The sequence below is a fragment of the Nomia melanderi genome, chromosome 14 (genome assembly GCF_051020985.1).
Source record: "Nomia melanderi isolate GNS246 chromosome 14, iyNomMela1, whole genome shotgun sequence".
Lineage (NCBI taxonomy): Eukaryota > Metazoa > Arthropoda > Insecta > Hymenoptera > Halictidae > Nomia > Nomia melanderi.
The window spans coordinates 4000097-4020725 of record NC_135012.1 but is presented as its reverse complement, the minus strand read 5'-3'; the positions used below and the strand labels follow the sequence as shown (position 1 = coordinate 4020725).

Genomic DNA, 20629 nt, shown 5'->3' with positions numbered 1-20629 from the left:
CTTCTCTTTGCAGTTATTAAAAAGATGAGGAATGTTTCTCTAAGAAATTATTAGACATTGATTTGATACGCAAACTGTGATAAATTAACCCTTTGCACTCCAGAAGTTTTTCACCGGAAATATTCAATATTTTCTAATGAGATACAGATACATTTTCTTAGATTGAATTAAGAAATCTCACATACATTCAGGAAGAAAACTATTTTCTTTCAATATTTCGTACATTGATACATTATATAAAGTTTAATATTAAATATCAAAGTTTACAGTTTTGCTGTGTCAAATCATTTGGTGACTTAGAGGCGCCTCTGGAGTGCAAAGGGTTAAAGTCTCAATAAATGGCACGAACTTCTGGGACGATTTAATGGATTTATAAATAATTACGTGTAAGAATAGTTAATTATAGGCCTACGTGGAAGATTCAGTTCATTATTGAAACAATTGAGAGTATAGACGTTCGACGATCGAGATTGGACCATTTTAGAATTACCCTTTCTTATCTTAACCAGTCGAATAACTGGTTACAAAGTGATGGTGAACGAGTGAAACGATGCATTTTTCTCGAATTAATCGGATAATACGAGAGTTGCCGCGAAGTTAAACGGACGAAAGGAAACGCGAAATTTGTAAATAAATTTGAAAACCGGTCGCGGCACGTTCAGCGTTAAACATTGTAATCGCGCGACCACGCCGGCGACATTCTTTCTCGAGCCGTGGCCGATCTTTAATTATCACCCTGCACATCACTGCCAATTTTACTCGCCGGCTATCGCGCGGTTCCTTCTCCCTTGATTTCTGCGTTCCCGCGGCTAGCCGACGGCTGGTTTCAGCGGCCGGACGGGATCCAGATGAAAACTATCATTAGTCGCGCGATTCAAAGACATTTTTACGGGTTTCTCGGTCCCACGACCTGATTCCTCGTCCCAGCCGGCATTAATCTTCCACGTTCCTTTCTCCGGCCATTTTTACGTTTCATTTTCTGGAACGGCCCTCGCCACAAGAAAAATGTCCCCGTTCGCGATCGCGACGCCGATCGCGTCGTGTTTAACCGTTTGGATGCTAAACGACTTTTGTGGATGTTTACCAAAAATGCGGAAGTGATTGGGTGTGTATGCAAAAAAAATTAATAAGAGTATTTATCTAATGAGATCACAAATGTGTTATTACAAAAGAAATATAAAAAAATAACATTTATTTTTCCGCAATTTTGGCATAACACAAGAAGAGCGCTATGGCGCTCAGCACTCAAATGGTTAAGGGACACCATCTAGAAACGTTCAAATATAGGTAAACTTTAGGAACTCTTCTGTTAATGATTGTCAAGTGAAAACTTCCTATATCACGATTATTTAATTTTTATAAACATTGGAAACTGAGTTTTTTGGAATGAAAACAGGTTTCTGCACTTCAAATGCTCGCCATTTCTGGTAACTAGAATTTCGAAAAATCCGTATGCTGCGTTTTACATAATATAGTTCTGTTTATAAATCCCGAATTGTCCTCGACGTTTCAGTAGTTTGTAATCGAGTCGACGATGGATGTTTTACAAGGGTTCTAATAACTGCGCCATTTTGTAACATTATGACCTAGAAAATATATAAGTATAAAGCAAATGGTTATAGTTATATACTCGGAACAAATAAGAAGTACTTAATAGTTATTAACAAAAGAATTCCTAAACTTTACCTATATTTAGGACGTTAGGTGGTGTCGTCCCTTAACCCTTAGCACTTCAGGTTGTTTTGTAATCTATCAGGAACTGCAACTAATTTTTATAGTATTCCTAGCGAAAACGAGAAATGCTATAACATTTCTTCGGTCTTTCATTTTCCTTCTTAGTACAAAATTTGGATGCGTGGAAAATCGAATAATTCTAGGGTAGTTTCTTTAAGATTCATTAAACTATTTAATATTATAACTGGTGCAATATTGGAGCCTACAGAGTTCAAAGGGTTAATTCACAAAACGTCACCATTCACAGGACGATTTCTAATTGATGTAGCCGGATGGTCGTTCGATAGCATCGAAAGACATCGAGTTTCACCATTTTAGGATAAATTCCTCGTTGATTCAGACATATTTTTCGATTCTCGCTTCTCCCTTTCGAAGATCTCGCCGAAAGGAGTTTCCAGTTGGTACTTCGTCGATCGTGAATCATTGTACACATCGGAGTACCGGGCGAATTTCTTATTGTACCGGCATCGACGAAACTTCGCACCGTGCGTCACGTGTTTCTCTTTCTTCCTCGGAAAAAACTCGTTACGGAATTCATATTATTTACGAATAAGGTTCCGTGCGTTGCGCGCCCCGCGGCTTTCGAGACCGAGCTCTCTCAATAACACGAAATAAATCATCAGGTCCCGTGAGACATGCGCCAGGTATGAAATCGATCGATATTCATGAGTGCTTATTGAACTTGGGCCCCGCGCGGTCGGTCCCTGCATTAATCGGCCACTTGTTTCACGTAGACCGACAATTTGTCGGCCGGTTTCGCAACGGCCGTCCGCTTCGATGCGCATTTTTGTACTTGATCGCGAGCGCGCCCTTAATTATGTCATTCGTTCACCGATAAACGACCCGATAACGCGTGTTTAATGGGACTTGCCGACCTGAGTGAATTATGCAACTCGTGATTTGTGCTCCGATGCATCCCTCAGATAAGCAAAGGCACTGTGAGATATTGAAAAATCGTTGTAAATAGAAGCGGACCGCTATGAATCTCGGATTTCATTAGCTTCTCAGCTATAGAAGCTTTTTCCTCCGTATTATCAGTGTCTCGAAGCAATTTCAATAGAAAAATAACATATTTACATGTAAATAAATGATGTATTCTATGATTTCTTTCTATTGATCGTTGATTAAACGCGGAACGCTATGAATCTCGGATTTCTTCAACTTCTCAGCTTTAAAAGCTTTTCTTTTCATATCACCGGCAACTCGAAACAATTTCAATAGAAAAATAACATATTTACATATAAATAAATGATGTATTCTATGATTTATTTTCATTGATCACAGAATAAAGGCGGAATGCTATGAATCTCGGATTTCTTTAACTTCTCTGCTTTAGAAGCCTTTTTCTCCACATTTCCGGTATCTCGAAGCAATTTCAATAGAAAAGAACATGTTTACTTATAAATGAATTATGTATTTTATGATTTATTTTTATTGATTAAAATAGATAGTTAAAAATGATCAGTGATACAGCTGTTACATTTCAGTAGCATTTACCTTTCACTCGTGGGCAACAGAATACCCGAACTCGCGATTGAGTAGCAACTCAGCAGCCCCCCGGTTGACAAAAAACGATTTCGCATGAAAAGTGAAATTACAAAGGAGGAAAGACGATCGACCGATCAAGTTGCTGGGCTTGATCGTCTCGAGAACCTCTCCGGGAGCTTTTGTTTCGCAGCCGATTGAGCTATTCGCTCGGCCGGCGGATTTCTTCCCCCTAAAACCTGATATTCGAATGCGGCTGACGCCTATAAAATTTCGCCTTTAATTCCTTGATATCGTGTTTGGTAACACGATAACGACTTTACGCACGGTGTACTGCAACACTTTATACATAGGCGTATGTCGCGTTACACACAAAGTCCCGAATGAAACCTATACGCGTACGCGCTTCTTAATTACCTTTATCTCTTAATTCCTCAATAATTCGATTATTCCCATCTACCAATAATTCATCAATAATTCGATTACCTTAATTAGCCCTTCGCGGACGAAGATTCTGTGAAGTATATACAAAGCTAGCAACATATGAAACTAAATTATACCTCGAATGCTTAAACAATAGAAAGAAAGGAAACTATACACCGATCTCTTGCTACTCAAGTAATTCAATCATTCGTTTGCAACTTAGGTTTCCAAATATGAACATTTCATCTCACCAAGATGTCCGCCAAGGGTTAATTAAATCTTTGCACTCGGAAGTTTTTCACTAGAAATATTTAACATTTTTTGACGAGGCATAGACGATATTCTTTGAGATCAACCAAAAAAAAATCACACGTGCATTGAGAAACAAAGCTATTTTATTTCAATATTTCTTAAATTAATGCATTACACGAAGTATAATATTAAATATCAGATTTCATAGATTCGCTATATGAAATTAAGTGGTGTCACCTCTCGAGTGCAAAGGGTTAGAATACCAACTTTAACCTTTTGCACTCCAGAGGCACTTTGATTTAACACAGCAAAATTCCAAACTTCAATGATGACATTCTTTGCAGACGAATGTCGACATTTCGACGAAACGAAATTTTCATATTTGGAAGACTAAGTCGTTAATAAACGATTTAATTACTCGAATAGAAAGAGATCAGCACGTAGTTTCCTATTCTTCTATTGTAATTGATATATAATTTAGCTTCATCTGTTGAGGATTTTGTATATTTCAGAGAATGTTCGTCCGCAAAGGGTTAAATAGCTCCGCTCCGGAGCCCTCGAGTGCAAAGGGTTAACCCTTAACGCCTCGATACGTGAAACATTGGAATAAAACAGCTTTGTTCCTCAACGTACTGGTGATTTCTCTTCGAATTAGTCTCAAAGAACGTCTCGTAAAGAAATGTTAAATATTTCTAGAAAGAAACATCCGAGTGCAAAGGGTTAATATTTGATTTTGTCCATTTCGTGTATTTTCCACGATAAAATCGTGCGGCATTCAACGCGATAACCTTGCTCCGCCGTGAACCGTGCACGGTACCAACGGCAACGATCCTCCGTTCCTCCGTTTCCGTCGCGAACACGGCCGATAAAGAAAAACGTGTAATCCGGATCTCCTAATCATCGCTCGGTAACCGAGAGATGTGTATTCGATGCGGCAGGCCCCTCGATTTGGCCCCCCAATCAGGGGCACCGATAGGGGAAGGTCCCCTTCCTACCGTCGTCGCGCGAGTAAGCACCGCTTACCGGGAGAGTTCTCCTCGTAGAGTAAACGAGAGTCGCCATTTAGCAACGTGAGAGAGACGCGTGTTTTCGTGATGCTAGACGCTTCTAAGTAGTGGTTCCGTAGGAACAAACGCGCGGCCGCGACGTCCCCGGAATCGTCGACAGAAAAAAACAGAAGAAAAACAATCTGTCCGCCGGTGATCTTGATCGTATTCGTGTTTTTTTTTTCTGTGTCACGGGTCCCGGAGAAGTGACTCCCTCGTTCTAAACGGACACGCGTGCACACAGGCGCACAGGCGAGCGTGTAGCAACGCACACACGGGCACTCACGCACTCACGCATCGTTGCCTGTTCACGGACAATGGGCAAGGACGATCGTTTCAGTTTCTCCCGACACGTTGTTTGTTTACCTGATCGAACGACGCAGCTGCAACGAAACGCGACGACGTGCCGTCGCCGATTCCAGTTCGACGATTAATTCGTCGCGGAACTACCGTCAGCCACGTCTCGAACGCGACGGGTCTCGCGGGTTTATCGCGGTGACCGTATTTTTCGCAAGCCCGATAACGAGAACGTGTTCAGTGTTTCTAGTTTCGAGGAGGAAAAAAGAAGTGTTGCTGGGAAAGAAGAATCCTTTTGTTTGACGGAATTGTAACTTTTATCGTGGACAATCGTGCATCGTTAGATCACAGTCATCGTGACACGCGTTTCGAGAAAGAAACGCGAATAGATTCGTCTCGCTGTCGGACGCGTCCACGTAAACGCGCTCGCCGATTCGTTCCGCGTCGAGCGTGAGTCGCCGGCAAGAAATCGACGGAATCGTTCGCCGGGTATCGGTTCTGTGATTTTTAGTTCGTGACGTTCGCGGGTGGCAGCCTCGAGGAAAACCTCGGGGAACGGACTGGAACAAATAATCGGTTTCCCCTGAATCGTTAATGCACTTTCTCGCACTTCGGACCACACGCCGGACGAATTTCACTTTCGACGAAATTGTCTCGCGTTTTTTCCCTACCGTTTTCCATTAGGGAAGATCGTCCTCGATGATCGAACGTTATTTTCTAGAAAGGACCGCGCTGTTTGTCGTGCCGTGTGAAAGGTAAATTGTCCGGAGGTAAATGAAAGATGCTCGAAGAAGTTGCATTGTAGACGAGGGACTCGTGTTCGGACACGTGTGTGTTTATGTGTGAGTGTATGGGTGCGCGGTAATGAATTACGCGTAAACGCCACACGCGGCGTTCGTGACGCAATGATCCTTGGAAATACAATTCATTTTTCCTTCTTTTTTTCCTTTAAATGTGCCGTCGGTGCTTGTGGAAAAATTGTTACGTAAAACGGAAAGATAATCGTCGTGCTGCCCGAGGAAGGTTTAATCTGAAATTTATTCGAGCGGAATGAATATTTTTTTTTGCATTCTTATCGACTATGATAATCCTTCGTTGTTATCGACCGGAATGATAATCCTTTGTTCTTATCGACCGGAATGAATTTTGATTTTTACCGGTCGGACCAGAACGGAGAAAGTCTACTATTTTTCTTTTCCATTTGTAATGGGAATTTCGTTGGATGTTCATTTCAGCCGATGTAATTTAACGAGGATATAGCCACGCGTTATCTGTAACGTGAGAAAATAACTCTCTCGTGTCTCATTGCCGCACTTATTACGAGTGATATCACGGATGCAAATCTAGCTTCTCACCTTAGCGCGTTGAACTCGTGCTCAATATCGAGTTCGATCGGAAACACGGGTTCATAACGCTTTATATCGTTGATTAATAATTGTTACCTTTACCATTCCGATATTGTGTAACGAGGAATAATCAAAGCGATGAATGGAAAATGTCTGCAATCACGGAAACAGATTAATGCGTAAAAATCGCTGCAGTTCCTCGAACCGGTTTCATTCTTGTTCTTCACGATCAAAGAAATTTAATTGGTACGAGAAACTAGTCGCCAGGGATTCCTTTCTTACTTAAACAATTCGGTAAATTATTTTTACCGGCGCACTTGTCGATACTTCAAATCATGACACATGGAGTATTCAAAAATGCGCGGTACAAGAATTTCTACTAAAAAAAATTGGAAATGGAAATTCATTTTCCAAATGTTTTTTAAATAATTAGGATACATCGATGATTTCACGTGCACGCTCAGGATTTTCTGGTCATTTTTTCCCCCTCCGAGTGAATGGTTACTTTTTGCACCTCTTACGAAAATATTACGTTTATCGATGTGTGCCATCTTAATTAGCAAGTTGTTAATTTCAAAGGAAATCAGAAGATCACGTTAACTGGTTATGCCACAATGAAGATTTCTCACACTTTAATGGTGTTTCCTGAAATCATGTTGAGGACAGAGTTATATTCTACACAGTGTATGAAATCATTCAGAGTTTCTATTCTTCGTTGACTGTATACAGTAATTGTAAATTCCCCTGTAAAATGAATGATGCTGGTGTGATAGTGTCAAGCGGCCACCGCTGCTTGCACAGAGGATTAAAAAAGTATCCTAGTATTGATCATAAAATATGGGATCCGAGTAGTAGATGGATTCTTCAGTGGGATAACATTGTGAAGCACCCAGGTGCTAGAGCAAGAGGATGCCATTGTGACATTCATAAGCCGCCATGGCTCTATCCAGACTTAGGTACACAGTTCTAAAAATAGATGTATTGTTGACTACAATAGATTATGTTCTACGAATTAATCAGCTGCATTTAACAAGCATAATATTTCTGCTAGTCTAATGCTTATTTCAATTTCTCTTATTGCAGTTGGAAAGAGCACGGATGAGACGGATAGAGCTGTAAGTGTTTCTTATAATGTTATTATTTTCTTAAGTGGATCTATAAGAAATGAATTTGTAAATATGTATTATTAAATATTGCAGATTAAATCAGCTCCCGTGAAGAGGTCAACTATTCCTCCAAAAAGGGGACAATTTGGTCCTGCAAAAGCTCCTCCCTCTGCTATAGGTATATATAGGTTTAATAGACGGTCATTAACAAATGTAATTGTGTATAAATTAATAACGCTGAAAGATAACAATTATTTTTTATTTGTTTATTTTGAGCATGATACATATTATAATATAGTGAAGCAGGTGTAATTTAAAATGATTCAACTTGTAGACCAGTAAAGTACAGTAAAGTAAAATATAGTATATTTTAGAGTATATTTAAAAGTATATTCATTAGAGGCAGAAATAAAAATAGGTATTCCTCAGGTATTTACTAAGTATTTTTAAATAACTTGTGTTTATGGTTCCTAAATGATACATTTAATTATTAATTTTTATTTGATAAACTTTTATTTGTTGTGTTATATGTCAATCAAAGTGTTTTGTGTGCTACAAGCTATTTATATAAAACATCACTGTTTCGATTATCTTGTATAAGTGTTGCAAATCTTGTAACTATCTATAGAAGCACATATTTTTCTTGCAACCACTGCACAGATGTGAAGCGTGCTAACTTATAACTCCTATGCTTTTACTTTTAATGTGGCTCAGCATCTGAAATAATATTAATGATGTCTTTACAATGATCACCGGTAAAATGTCGATATCGCTATTGATATTTTGGGTGACAAGAATGCTAATTATTGGCTTGCATGACAGCTCAACCTGGTAATACTCTGCAAACGGTTCCAAGGGCAGCAACCGTGAAAAGAAACGTATCAATAAAATCAGCAGCAGGTATCTAAAACTCCATTGGCTTAACTAGTTCTATTTTATATCATGGTGGTTCCTGTGATAAGTTCTGTATGTTACGTTAAAATCTTGTTATATTTATATTTTTTACCCCCTTCTTATAAACAACCATCATGGTATAAATGACAAGAATAAGAGATTAGGAAAATTCCATTGAATTAATACCGATCATGTACCGTACATATTTTGGTTTAAAGTCCTTGCATATCATTGCTTTGTTTTATTCATTTGCTGAATTGAATTGTACTTAATCTAACGCAAGCGTGATGTTTACCGAAATGCTTATACGTATTTGATCTTTCTGCACCGCTTTTTATGTCACATTGTTTACTCCATAATTCCGTGAAGCACAATACGTTTAAAACAATAAGGTATTGTATGATACACAGTCATTGAATTTTTATTAATCCAAAGATATCATATGTTCAAGGGTAAAATTCATTAAACGTTTCCGAGATTGTCATAATAAAAATCATTAACCGAAACGCCATAATCGGATGCCATGAACATTGCAAAGTAATATTATAAGTGACAAGTATTATTTACAAATGTTTATGTATCTCTATGGTTGTATAAAATTATCATTACTATATATAGGTCAGGCCGGTGCAGTCGATGAGGAAACTTTCCTCACAGCGTTCGAAGATGTGCCATCTGTCAACTTGTTTTCAGCGAAGGATCTTGATGAACAGATGAAAGTCATTAAAGAAAATGTTGGCGACGACAAGAAAGATTGGAAACAGAGGACAGAGAGTGTACGTACATTGTCAAAATTAAATTGTTCTCATAGGATACAGCGGTCTAAGCCGGGATAAATATACCTAATAAACTTAATCTTTTCTATCAGATGAAAAAATTGCGATCGATTGTCATTGCGGGTGGTATAAACTACGAGAACTTCATCGAATGTTTGAAGAGCATGCAGAGATCATTCGAGGTCGCGTGTACGGACCTCAGGTCGCAAGTTGTCAGGGAAGCGTGTATTACTTTAGCGTTTCTTAGTCAACACTTGAAAAATAAGTTCGCCAGCTTTGGAGAGACAGTCTTACTCACCTTAATGAACCTCATACAAAATAGTGCCAAGGTAAGATTCCTGATAAATTGCCGGTAACGCGGCTGACGTATGGAAACCGTAACAAAATGAAGTAACTTGTGTCAACAAATATGCACATACAGGTTGTGGCAACAGCTGGTGCTGTGGCTGTGAGGTTCATTCTACAAAACACACACTGCAATCGTTACGTGCCAATTATCACGTCGTGTTTAAGTAACAAAAGTAAAGACATACGTCGAGCATCGTGCGAGTATCTGAATCTAATTCTGCAAACGTGGCCTACCCAGATATTACAGAAACATGTACAGATATTACAAGACACTATCAAAAAGGGTATCGCGGATTCGGATTCGGAAGCAAGAGCTTTCGCCAGGAAGTGAGTTGTCATTGAATGATCAAGCTTCATACTCTGATATACAAATAAATACATATGAAATATTTTCAGGTCGTATTGGGCATTCAAAGATCATTTCCCAGAGCAAGCGGAAGCGTTGCTCAACAGTCTTGACACTGCGTACAAACGTTCTTTAATGTCTCTTAGCAATAGTGGTAGTATTAACAGTTTGAATGTAGTAACAAGATCGGCGAGTGTCAGTCCTAGGACAGCCAGACCAGCGATGAGTGCCACAGGTGAACTACATTTTTTTCTGTTTTTTTTTCTCACTTAATTCCAATATGATATTTCTAATGGATATAATTAGGTCGTTCCATAAATTTACGTGGAAACATAAAATTATGGAGTGACCTAATAATCAAGCTAAATGTAAATAGAGTATCGGTCAGTGAAAGAGCAATGCAGTGTAAAATACTTATCACTTTTTTTCATGCTGCTTTTGTGACTCTTCTTTGCGTTAAACATATGAAGGTAGTACGGAAAATTTGCATCAGACTGCGGGTCAACCACACGGCCCGCTCAGACGTACCCCGTCCTTGCCGCGGTCTTATCGTCAGTCTGGTATCCCAGTTCTACAGAGACCCACTGATAGTCATTGTAATTGTCATAGTCCTGTCTGTTGCTTCAATGATCACAGCGACTTTAGAATATTGCACCCATGCATCCGATACACAACCATGCCACCAATACACTCTTATGTATATTAGCCTCTAAACTTTTTCTCAGATCGTGGCACGCCGGGAGTTAGATCTACCAGCGCCATAGATCTGCAAGCCGCACAAAGAGCGAAAGCGAGGATGATGTATGCAAACATTAGTAGGCAGAAAGCGTCCCTCCGTGAGTGTTGCTTATTTGAATTTCCTTTTCAACTTTGTTGTGATACGCGATTTCAAGCAAACTGACATACTATTATTGCTTCATTCAGCACGTCCCAGTAAATCACCAGACACCACAGCGGTGGCTAGTCCAGAAAGAACCGCAAGAACGAGAACGAGAATGTCCGGAGTGTCGCAATCTCAGCGTAAGTAGAAAGAAAGGCTCCCTTTGAAGAAACATGATATATAAGAAGGATTTTCATTTCTGTATTGCACGGCAACAGCCAGCAGTCGGTCGGGATCACCGTCATCTAGACTGAGTTACGCTACGTATAATCGCGAAGGAGAATCCTTGATCGCAAGACCGAGGCGGTTATCTGGACATGGAATCAGAAGCACTGGCAACAGCCGTGAACCTAGCCCACAAAGGTTTGGAATGGATAGGAGTTTCGCTAGTAAAATACGGTGTGTTACTTGACAGTTACACGGTACAAGTGTTCTTGTATTAACACAATGAAAGAATAATTCTATGAAACATATTTTTTTTACTGGATCAGAGGAAGAAGCTTACACATGTCTCCGACGGACAGACCTCAGTCTAGACCGGTCATGGCACAGAAAATGCTTCAACAATCGCGTGAAGCGGAATCGGCACTGGCGGATGCGCTCACCTTTGATAATATCGATAGTTACACGAGAACGCCAAGGGGTAAAGGTGATCATAGTGACGACAGTGAAACCAGCAGTATATGTTCTGAAAGGAGTATGGACAGCTTCAGACGACCGAATGACGTAAGTAACAGAGTATTATGAAATCTTGGCATAGTGATAAAAAGCAGTGCTCATCTTACGATCGAAGTAGAAGAGTTAAGTAATTAAGTAGTAATAACATATTCATGAAGCCGTTTTCATGCGAAATGCTCATCGAACGAACGATTAAACGCGTTACTTGGCAACTGACTTGCGGCACAAGATCGAATACCAGCACACTTGTACATTATTTCTCAAATACATTGCAACAAGAATTATCCCTCTGCATTAACATTATAGACATACTTCAGATAATTACTGTACACCATGCTTTCTTAATATATGTTCACTTGATTTATTAACGCTTCTCTAATGTTTATGTGCGAGAAAGATACTTATATACCACATATGCGGCTGCAATATTATTTTCATTTAAGGGTTACCATTTGCTGCGCAGTTCGAAGATTATTAGCTTTCGGGTTCAAGAAACGTCATGCTGTACGCTCACGCAAAGGCATTGTCATTTCCGTTCTATAAATTCACGGTGTTGAATCGTTTTTATTTTATAATACAATATAGCGATTTAGATATTTCTCTGTGGGTTCCCGTTTCTCATCGAACACATACCGATTTCCTAATCACTACCCTCGCGAGGGTAGACTCTTAAATTCGGAAGCTTGAGCGACCAGTGCTTCCAGCATCCTACAACAATGTAGATAACGCATGTCTGGTTTTTTCTTTTGGTTTTGTTGCGGCGTATTTGTTTGGTTTGGACTAACGCGATGCGCCGTTCTGTTCTCCATATCTGTCCATCGTCCATCTACCCATTAGTCGTTCTCATGGAGTGGCTCCCAGCAAAGACTGTACCGTGATATGTGGGATCAGTCTATCCCGAAGGTTTGTTAACTTTACTATTCGTATCCGTTATACTCCATACAAATGTACTATACTCTTCTGCCATAGAAAACGAGATTCTTTATTTCACAAATAAGATTCCTGTTTAACAGTCGTTATTATCATTCGTCGTACTGTGCACCGTTACATTACATGGGAACGTTGTTTTGCAGGATATTAAGGAAATTATTGAAAATTGTGCGCATAAACATTGGGGAGACAGGAAAGAGGGTTTGGTAGGCTTGCAACATTTCCTTTCGAACGGGAACACGCTCACGGCGACGGAGTTGCGCAAGGTGACAGATATTTTCACCAAAATGTTCATGGACTCCCATACAAAGGTCTTCAGTTTATTTCTGGACACACTGAATGAACTGGTCGCCACTCACAGCGAAGATCTCGGCGACTGGCTTTATGTCCTGTGCGCGAGGCTCTTGAATAAATTAGGTACCGATCTGCTTGGATCGATCCAGGCGAAAATTCACAAGACACTCGATGTCGTCAGGTGAGCTGTAACATGTGACCTCTTAACTTACATACAGGGTGATGCATTTCCAAAAGCTTACCCTTGTATTAAACATCAATCTTAAATAAGATTCAGTAATAATTATTGACGATATCTTCGCAGAGAATGTTTCCCAGGAGAACAGCTACTGCCCGCGGTGATGAGATATCTCACAGATCCAACGCAAACTCCGAATTCCCGCGTGAAGATAGCTACCCTCACGTTCATCACGCAAATAGCGGAAACGGCAGAACCGTCCGCGTTAATTAATTCCGCGGGGACAGCACTCGCAAGGTTACTCGATTGGTCCAACGACGTTAAAAGTCAAGACGTCAGGAGACATGCACAAAACGCCGTAATATCACTGTACAATTTAAACCCCCCGAAAGTGACCATGATATTATCCGAATTACCTAAGTATTATCAGGTTAGAGAGTGTGCTTAACAGCTGGCTGTAATTCTATCTTGTACTGTACCGTCGTGTAATGTCATTTTGAACACCGTAGGAAGCTGCATTGCCACTGGTACAGAATCACCTGAGAAAATCCTCGGGTTCCAGTAATCCAGCGTCGCCTGGCACTCCACCTCCCAGAGCACAAAGTTCACCGGCCCGTTCGAAGGTTAAAGAAGAGCTGTTGGTTAAAATAGACAACGCTGACGAGAATTTGGAAGAAGTTTATAAGTAAGTCATTGGTGCATTCGTGTGTCGAACATCCGATTACTTTTCATTCTTCGTCATTTTAATTTTAAAGTATTCCCCACAGGTCGTTAAGGCGCACCACTGCGGAAATTCAGAACTATGGTTTCGAGCGTTTGGAGAGAGCAACCACCAGCAAAGATAGCGGCATCAGCAATATGGCCGACGTGGAAGAAAAAATGGAAGGTCTCACGTTATGTAATTCGGTAAGAAACACTGGACGTTGATATGTGTCACTCGTAAAACACGACTTCTTTTTATATCGCTCTTTGGGTTTGGTAGGGTCGTTCTTCCTCCGTTTCATCGCCCACTCAAAGAGGACGGTCAGTCACGAACATCACCGTTAATGGATCGAGTGATACGATCGCAGGAGATCTCATACTACCTCAAGAAAATAATGGCTACAAAGCGCATAGTATGTTTACTAATTTACATTCAATGAACTTTTCGCTTCATGGATTCAATATGTTTAACATTTTGATATATAGCAGGGTCTTCGCCTGATTCGTCAAAAAGGCCGGAAGTCTTAGATAATATGATTAAAACGCTACAGTCGAAGATGACCCAGATCGAAGAAAAAGTATTAGCTCTACAAGAGTTCCAATTATACGTTCGAGAAGGAGATCCCGCGTACATCAAACAGCATTTCAAGTAAGGTGTTTCTTCATCTGTTTGTATTTATTGAGGCGGCACTACGACAATTGTAATTTGTATTTTTCCCCTTCTACTTTTAGAAAATTGCTCAAAACACTGTTAGACAGTTTAACTAACGATAGCAAGAAAATGCAAGGAGAAGTACTTCAAACGCTGATTGACATGCTGAAGTGTCCTGAACTCGTGGACAGTTTTTCCGTTTACCCCGAGCTGCTTGTTCTAAAAGTAATTAACGCGTACAAATTGGACGATCAAAAACAAGATTCTTCCGGTAGCAGCAGTAACACGAGATCTCCCGTGAGTATCTTACATGAAATAATGCTACTTGTCAAGAGTAATCCAATGCTCCAGGTTATTAACAATGCTGTATGAAAAATTAGGTTCACTGGATGGCAGAGAAATGCGCTGCGACAATAGCGATGGTTCTCAAGCCGGAGCAGATCATTCATTTAGTCTCAACTATAATCACCACAGAACCGTATCCTTTGAATATGGGGGCGATAAAAATGTTGCACAAAGTAGTGGAACACTGGGGTCGGGATGCGATAGAACCTCATCTATCCAAAGTTATGCCCGGTCTTATTAAGGCAAGTTGAAACATATTGTGACAGCATCGCATTAGTTTAAAGCTGAAAAGTTAAAGCTTGGAAAGTGGCATCAGTTTTAGCTTCGATGATGGTGTTAACAATGAACTTTATTTCCACAGGCTTATGACGATAACGAGAGTGCGGTACGCAAGAGCGCCGTCTTCTGCATGGTAGCGATACACTTGGCAGTCGGCGAGGAGGTATTGAAGCCGCATTTGAGCTGTTTGTACACCAGCAAGTTGAAGCTTTTGAACATTTATATACAACGTGCGCAACAGGCGAACAGTCAACCGGCAAGTCCGCGTAGCAATAGCAAGAATTAACTAACGTCAAACTCCGCGACACTCAGGATCGCGATACTTAAGAGATTCGCTCGTCTGAGTGCGAGGCATGAACGAATGCTGGTTAGCTTTCTCAGTAAGTCCAATCCGTGAGAAACCGTAAACACGACAAAGTCGGAAGCTTCTCGTTACGAATATTATAGACTGATCTTGTACGGCGTTATGGCAAGATGGTTTTGCGCGTGTGCGACATGGCTGAACTCCTGACAGTGATGTTGCACGACAAAGCAGTCGGTCGGTGTGCATGTTCCGCGGGGGCCCGTTGTTTTGTTTGCCAAAAAGAAAAAGAAAGAATTTATACATGTTGCAACGTATAAGAGTTTCAGATTCGTTTCGTCCTTTCGTTTCTCTTGTAGCAGTTGCGGTTAAGTATCGGTACACGTGTTTTCCGTAGAAGCTATCTCTCTTTTGTTTTGTTTTTTTTTTTAATATTCACAGTCAATCGTATGATTCAGGGACAACCGTCGCTTTAGAGTGTAAGATTTTTCACGCGTCTTCGATATTAAGTTGCAGCGTTTGTATCCGACGAGAGAGAAAGAGAGAGAGAGAGAGTGAGAGAAGTGGATGAGAGAAAGCTTTAAGAAGAAACTTTTCTTTTACGTATGTCACACGAGAACATGGTATCGTCGTACTTCTCTCGTCCAACCGTCGTTTGTGATTTTATATACTTCTGGAATTCTTTTTCTTTGCTACTCGTTAAGATATATATTGTACATATATTATATTTAGATATTTCTGTGTACTGTTGTGCGTGTCTCTCTTAGCGTTGGTATCGCAAGCTTCGAGAGGAATGTGATTTCCCGTTGAACGAGCAGATTTTTTTCTTTTTTTTTCTGGACAGTGCGACATCACTGCCGAGAGAGGATCATAATAACGTTGGCGATAAACTTGTATTGTGCAAAGTGTACGTGTGGAACACCGATTGTAACTGATGTTCGGGACGAAAGTATTGTACAAGGGAATGCGTGATACTCGCCGATTCAGAAATATCGCTGACAACTGTCCGATAAGTTGCTGCTGTGCACCTCGCAAATGAATGCTGCACGACGAGGAAAAAGGAAAACTAAATGAACAAACGTTGGAAGCTTTCCGTCACGGGGAAGAGATTTCTTTTCTTTTTTTTTCGGCACGAGAGAGAAGGCGACGATGTTCGACATCGGCTCTGTACGATCAGTGGGGATGAATAAATTCTAAAAAGAACGTTTCTTTTCGCATTTCAGTATTAACGAAAACCCGCGCGAGTGTCGTGTTCGTTTATCAACGTCGAGCCGCGCGATTATGTGCAACGGGGATCGGTGGAATGGTGCAACGGAACTGTCAGGGAAAGGGAATTCATTAATTTATGCGTTCGAGAATCCACGTGCTAGTCAGATTTCCAAGGACGCACAATGACCCAAGAGAGACGCGAACGAACGGTGTATAACGGAAACTTTCCGCCGGAAATAGTTAACACGCGAACTCGAGGAAACGAAATCTCCGGGAATGAGATTGAATGAAACGGAAAGAAAGAGAGCGAGAGTGAGAGAGTATGCGAGAGAATGAATGTGAGGAACAGATCGCAAGTGCGAACAGGAATCGGCAGAAACTAGACTAGAAATGATTAGATGGAGATAATGAGGGGGGGGGGGACGAATATTCACCGGAAATTAACGTTTAATATTGATGAAAGGAGAAGGAAAACTGTGTGCGCCATGTTGCCAATAATTAATCGAAAACGCTGAATCAAAGCTAACGTAACAAGGTTTAGTAAAAACGTTCTGTGCCATTGTCGTTTTTCCGTTTTACTATATAAGGATAAAAATGATATATAAATATAATAGAGAGATCACCCTTCGTCTTTTCTTACTGCTAGGTGCGGGATAGTTGAGAGATCATTTTAACGATCAATCTGTTCTCCGAGGAAAGTGGAATCATCGAAGTTATTTAAACAGGGAAACGAGAAACAGCCACGATCACGTGTGAAACGATATTCGACCGTAGTCCTTCGATCGAGGAAAACAAGCGAGAGGGTTGAAGGTGACAATTGAATTGACGCGTGATTACAAAAGAACTAAATGAAAAGAAAACAAAAAGGATAAAATAAGAAATGATTTAGAACGCAGACGTTCTCGCCTGACTCGATCCGACGTGTCACGAACGCGTGTCGATTCCAATTGACGGCCAAACAGTGCCAAAAGAAGCTGTCGGACGAATTACGGACTGAGGGAGAAGGAATGCTTGGGAGGGAAGAGCAAGTTTCGAGTGTTGTGTCAGCGCTACTTCTTTTACTTGGTGCCTTTGGCGTGGTCAGGACGATATTTGTTTCGGGGATCGTCTTTCATCGTCTTGTAAAAAGAAATACGCTGTCGTACGAAGCGATTTGTAGCACGCATAAATAGTTAGTACCGTCTCCTCCCGTATTCGTCGGTGTCGCGTTAAACGGAACAGTGATAATTTTATCTAGAATGTTTCCCTAGCTAATCGGATTCTCCATCTTGTACGCGTTCGATTGTCGTTAAACATTAATTGTAGAGGAAATCATTGATATCGCCTGTGCAGCGTGATTCTATGTTTACCGTCATCATGATCCTTGCAAACTTGTACATCGTGAAAGTAACGAAGAACTTCTGGTGAATCAGATTTGTTTCTTGACATTGTATATTGTAAGCTTGTTGTTACTCTGTAAGATTCTTTTCTCCGTTTAGAAGGAATGGTATGCATGAAGTTTTTACAGGCCAGCGTGCATGGTCGACAGTGAACGTTTCATTTCGTTTTGAATTGTACAATTGTTACCAGATTCTCTTGGTTAAGTTTGCGATACGGAATCCAATGAGCTTTGTGACAAAGATTTAAAATCACCCTGCACTTTTATCATCAACGCCATCAGAAAATGTGTATCATCTATTTTCATAGGACGATAGAAACCGCAAGACGAATTGTACGGATGCGAACAGTCATTCTCATCGATTGTTCTTCGATCACGAGATTCAGGATACTTCGATCGATGTAAAAGCCGCTGCGATGTTCTAACGATGTTCCCGGCACGCTTCGCGAGGCAAAAGTTAATCGGATATTGATGGTACAGGTCGTCGAAAGACGAGAGACTCGAATACCTCCGTTGGATTCTAACAAATTGACAGTTTCATTCGCTTAGACCCAAGAAATTTTATTCAATTCCTAAAGTGTTTGTTTTACATTAATTCCATTAGAGGTATTCTTGTTTTCTCGTACACAGCCCTGTATAACGCGACCAGCAATTTTGTCATCCTTACGAGCCGTTAACGTTTACGCTCGCCGATATGTTCTCGCAATCCAATCGTCGTCGACATTTCTTTGAAAACGCAAAAAAAAGCAGAAAAAGAATATGAAGCATAATACGATTTAGGGTTTGACCTGGTGTGTGCGGATCGTGTATATATATACATATTATTAAATATAGAACCTAATGTAACTATTAATACGGATTAGGTAGCTGACCGTCACTGCCTGCAGCGTTTTGGTCGTGCCGAGGGTGGTCTTTGGCACCGCTGGACCCTGCGTAGTGTCGCAATCGTTTTTAAAAGAGAAGGAGAGAACGCAGAAAGGAGAATTAGAGAGATTGAAAGTGAGTCGAGAGAAAGAGAGAGAGAGGGAGATGAATCGCTTGTTTTGTTAAGTTTTGAACATTATTATTGACAACAGGTTTTACATTGTATTTACTAATGCGTGTACGATATTCGTAGGTATATGAAAGGATTAGTATAACATTGTATTAACGAGGTCTTTGCCAATTTCGCATTGCGACGACCGGATCCGATCGGGCCACGTGGACGTTCGATCTACGCGTGAATCTCGTTCGTTACATCGACATGATAGGTATATTCCCCGTTGTTTGTTTCTTCCTCTTTCGTTTCTCATTAATCAAAAGGACACTCCGCGTTAATACGTTCAATTGTATCAGATCATTTCGTAAGTCCGCTCCGACGAGTGAAGTGCTAGGCCAATAAATAATCTACTATTTATTTTCGAAACGCTTTCGTACCTTTTTCTTCCTCGAAACGTACGAATATCTATTATTTATTATATAATACAATATTATATAATTCATCATACACATTATATAATATTTTATTATCAGACATTTTGGACGTCGATTTCTTAAACAAAAATAAACATTGTATTCGTCAACGAAATAGTGGATTACTTACTGGAATACCTAAGGAATCTCGGTCGTATGCGATTGCTTCCTGTTTCCTCAATTAACTGATCCGTGGCTGTTCAATTGACACGTTCCCGAAATGTTTCGGCGGTGGGAAGGCAAGCGCAATTTTCCAGCTGAAAATTAACGTTCGGATTCTTTTCAGTAATCGGCAGATCTGGACGCGATCGAATAATATTTTTCAAGTAACGATAGAAAACTTAAGAATTGATCTGATCGTTGGGAAACTGGTCATCGCAAGTATTTCCTAATCGGTGTCCCGCGGGCGTCCCGGATGAAGGACGCCACGTCGAATGGTTTCGGGATCCATCGAGCAGGAAGAAAAATAGGACGAGACATCGTTGCGATGTTAATGAAACAAAAGAAGAAAAGAAAAAAAGAGGAAAAATGAAATTACGCGTCGACGAACAATTAGCTTTACGAGATATATAAAAGTAATCGTAGGAACATCCATTTTCTCGCGTCGAACGAAGAGGGAAGAGGACCGCCTCGATATTGTTAATTATTAATTATCGCGCGAGCGAAATCGGTGCCGATTCTCCGCTTTTTAATCGCATACACATACGTTCGAGCGCGCCCAAGCGAATTATACGAGTAACGAATATAGAATTGAAATTTTTGCACCGCAGACATATGGCTGTTCCGTTGGCAATTTGACGATTTCGTTCTTCTTTCGTTCGGTTACGTTTACGTGATCTTCGACACGCACAGTTTATAGATGTACCTCTCGATATTCCCCGGCTCTTATATATCCCGATCGTGATCGTTTTCTATCGAATTTTCCAGTAGGAAACAAAAAAAGGGGAATCTGCGAGACGCATGTGTACCGTTGTTTAAATCGCCGACCGTATTTAATACGCTAATCTCACTAGTGTTTAGAGGATATATTTTATATGCGAACGATGAATAGTCGATTGCTTCGTATTGTCTGTCAATAAACGAAATTTGAAAACACTAGTCCCGTGTTCAGGCTGTTCTATTGTCTCTAATCTTTTATATTCGTTTATTTTCTTGTTTGTAACCTTCAACTGTAACGATCAATCCCGATGCTAATTGATTGTAATTGATATTACGGGAGTGAAACAGGACAGATTGACAGAATTAACACGTTGATTGCTACGGTGGTCACGGATGACCGGAGCTTTCAAATGACTTGA

At 40.5% G+C, this 20629-nt stretch overlaps 1 protein-coding gene across 16 annotated transcripts in view; it reads left to right on the top strand.

Annotated features, from left to right (window-relative positions):
* The window catches only part of chb (CLIP-associating protein), a 48189-nt gene extending 27762 nt beyond the window's left edge, over nt 1-20427 (top strand). Inside the window, exons 1-25 of one of the 16 annotated variants that reach the window (XM_076373527.1) lie at nt 4934-5093; nt 5959-5992; nt 7163-7539; nt 7667-7698; nt 7783-7867; nt 8512-8589; nt 9202-9359; nt 9452-9688; nt 9781-10034; nt 10104-10288; nt 10524-10649; nt 10779-10889; nt 10978-11073; nt 11152-11332; nt 11425-11659; nt 12449-12514; nt 12685-13016; nt 13140-13443; nt 13523-13698; nt 13769-13919; nt 13996-14128; nt 14202-14364; nt 14448-14664; nt 14748-14954; nt 15074-20427. In XM_076373527.1, the coding sequence (XP_076229642.1) occupies nt 7335-7539; nt 7667-7698; nt 7783-7867; nt 8512-8589; nt 9202-9359; nt 9452-9688; nt 9781-10034; nt 10104-10288; nt 10524-10649; nt 10779-10889; nt 10978-11073; nt 11152-11332; nt 11425-11659; nt 12449-12514; nt 12685-13016; nt 13140-13443; nt 13523-13698; nt 13769-13919; nt 13996-14128; nt 14202-14364; nt 14448-14664; nt 14748-14954; nt 15074-15277 (3936 nt within the window). In that variant the 5' untranslated portion in view covers nt 4934-5093; nt 5959-5992; nt 7163-7334 and the 3' untranslated portion in view covers nt 15278-20427. Of the gene's footprint in view, nt 1-4925; nt 6261-7016; nt 7540-7666; nt 7699-7782; nt 7868-8511; nt 8590-9201; nt 9360-9451; nt 9689-9780; nt 10035-10103; nt 10289-10523; nt 10650-10778; nt 10890-10977; nt 11074-11151; nt 11333-11424; nt 11660-12448; nt 12515-12684; nt 13017-13139; nt 13444-13522; nt 13699-13768; nt 13920-13995; nt 14129-14201; nt 14365-14447; nt 14665-14747; nt 14955-15073 lie in introns of those variants that run through there. The other 15 variants (XM_076373526.1, XM_076373524.1, XM_076373522.1 and 12 more) reach the window with 15 other exon arrangements.
* The last annotated feature ends 202 nt before the right edge of the window (nt 20428-20629 follow it).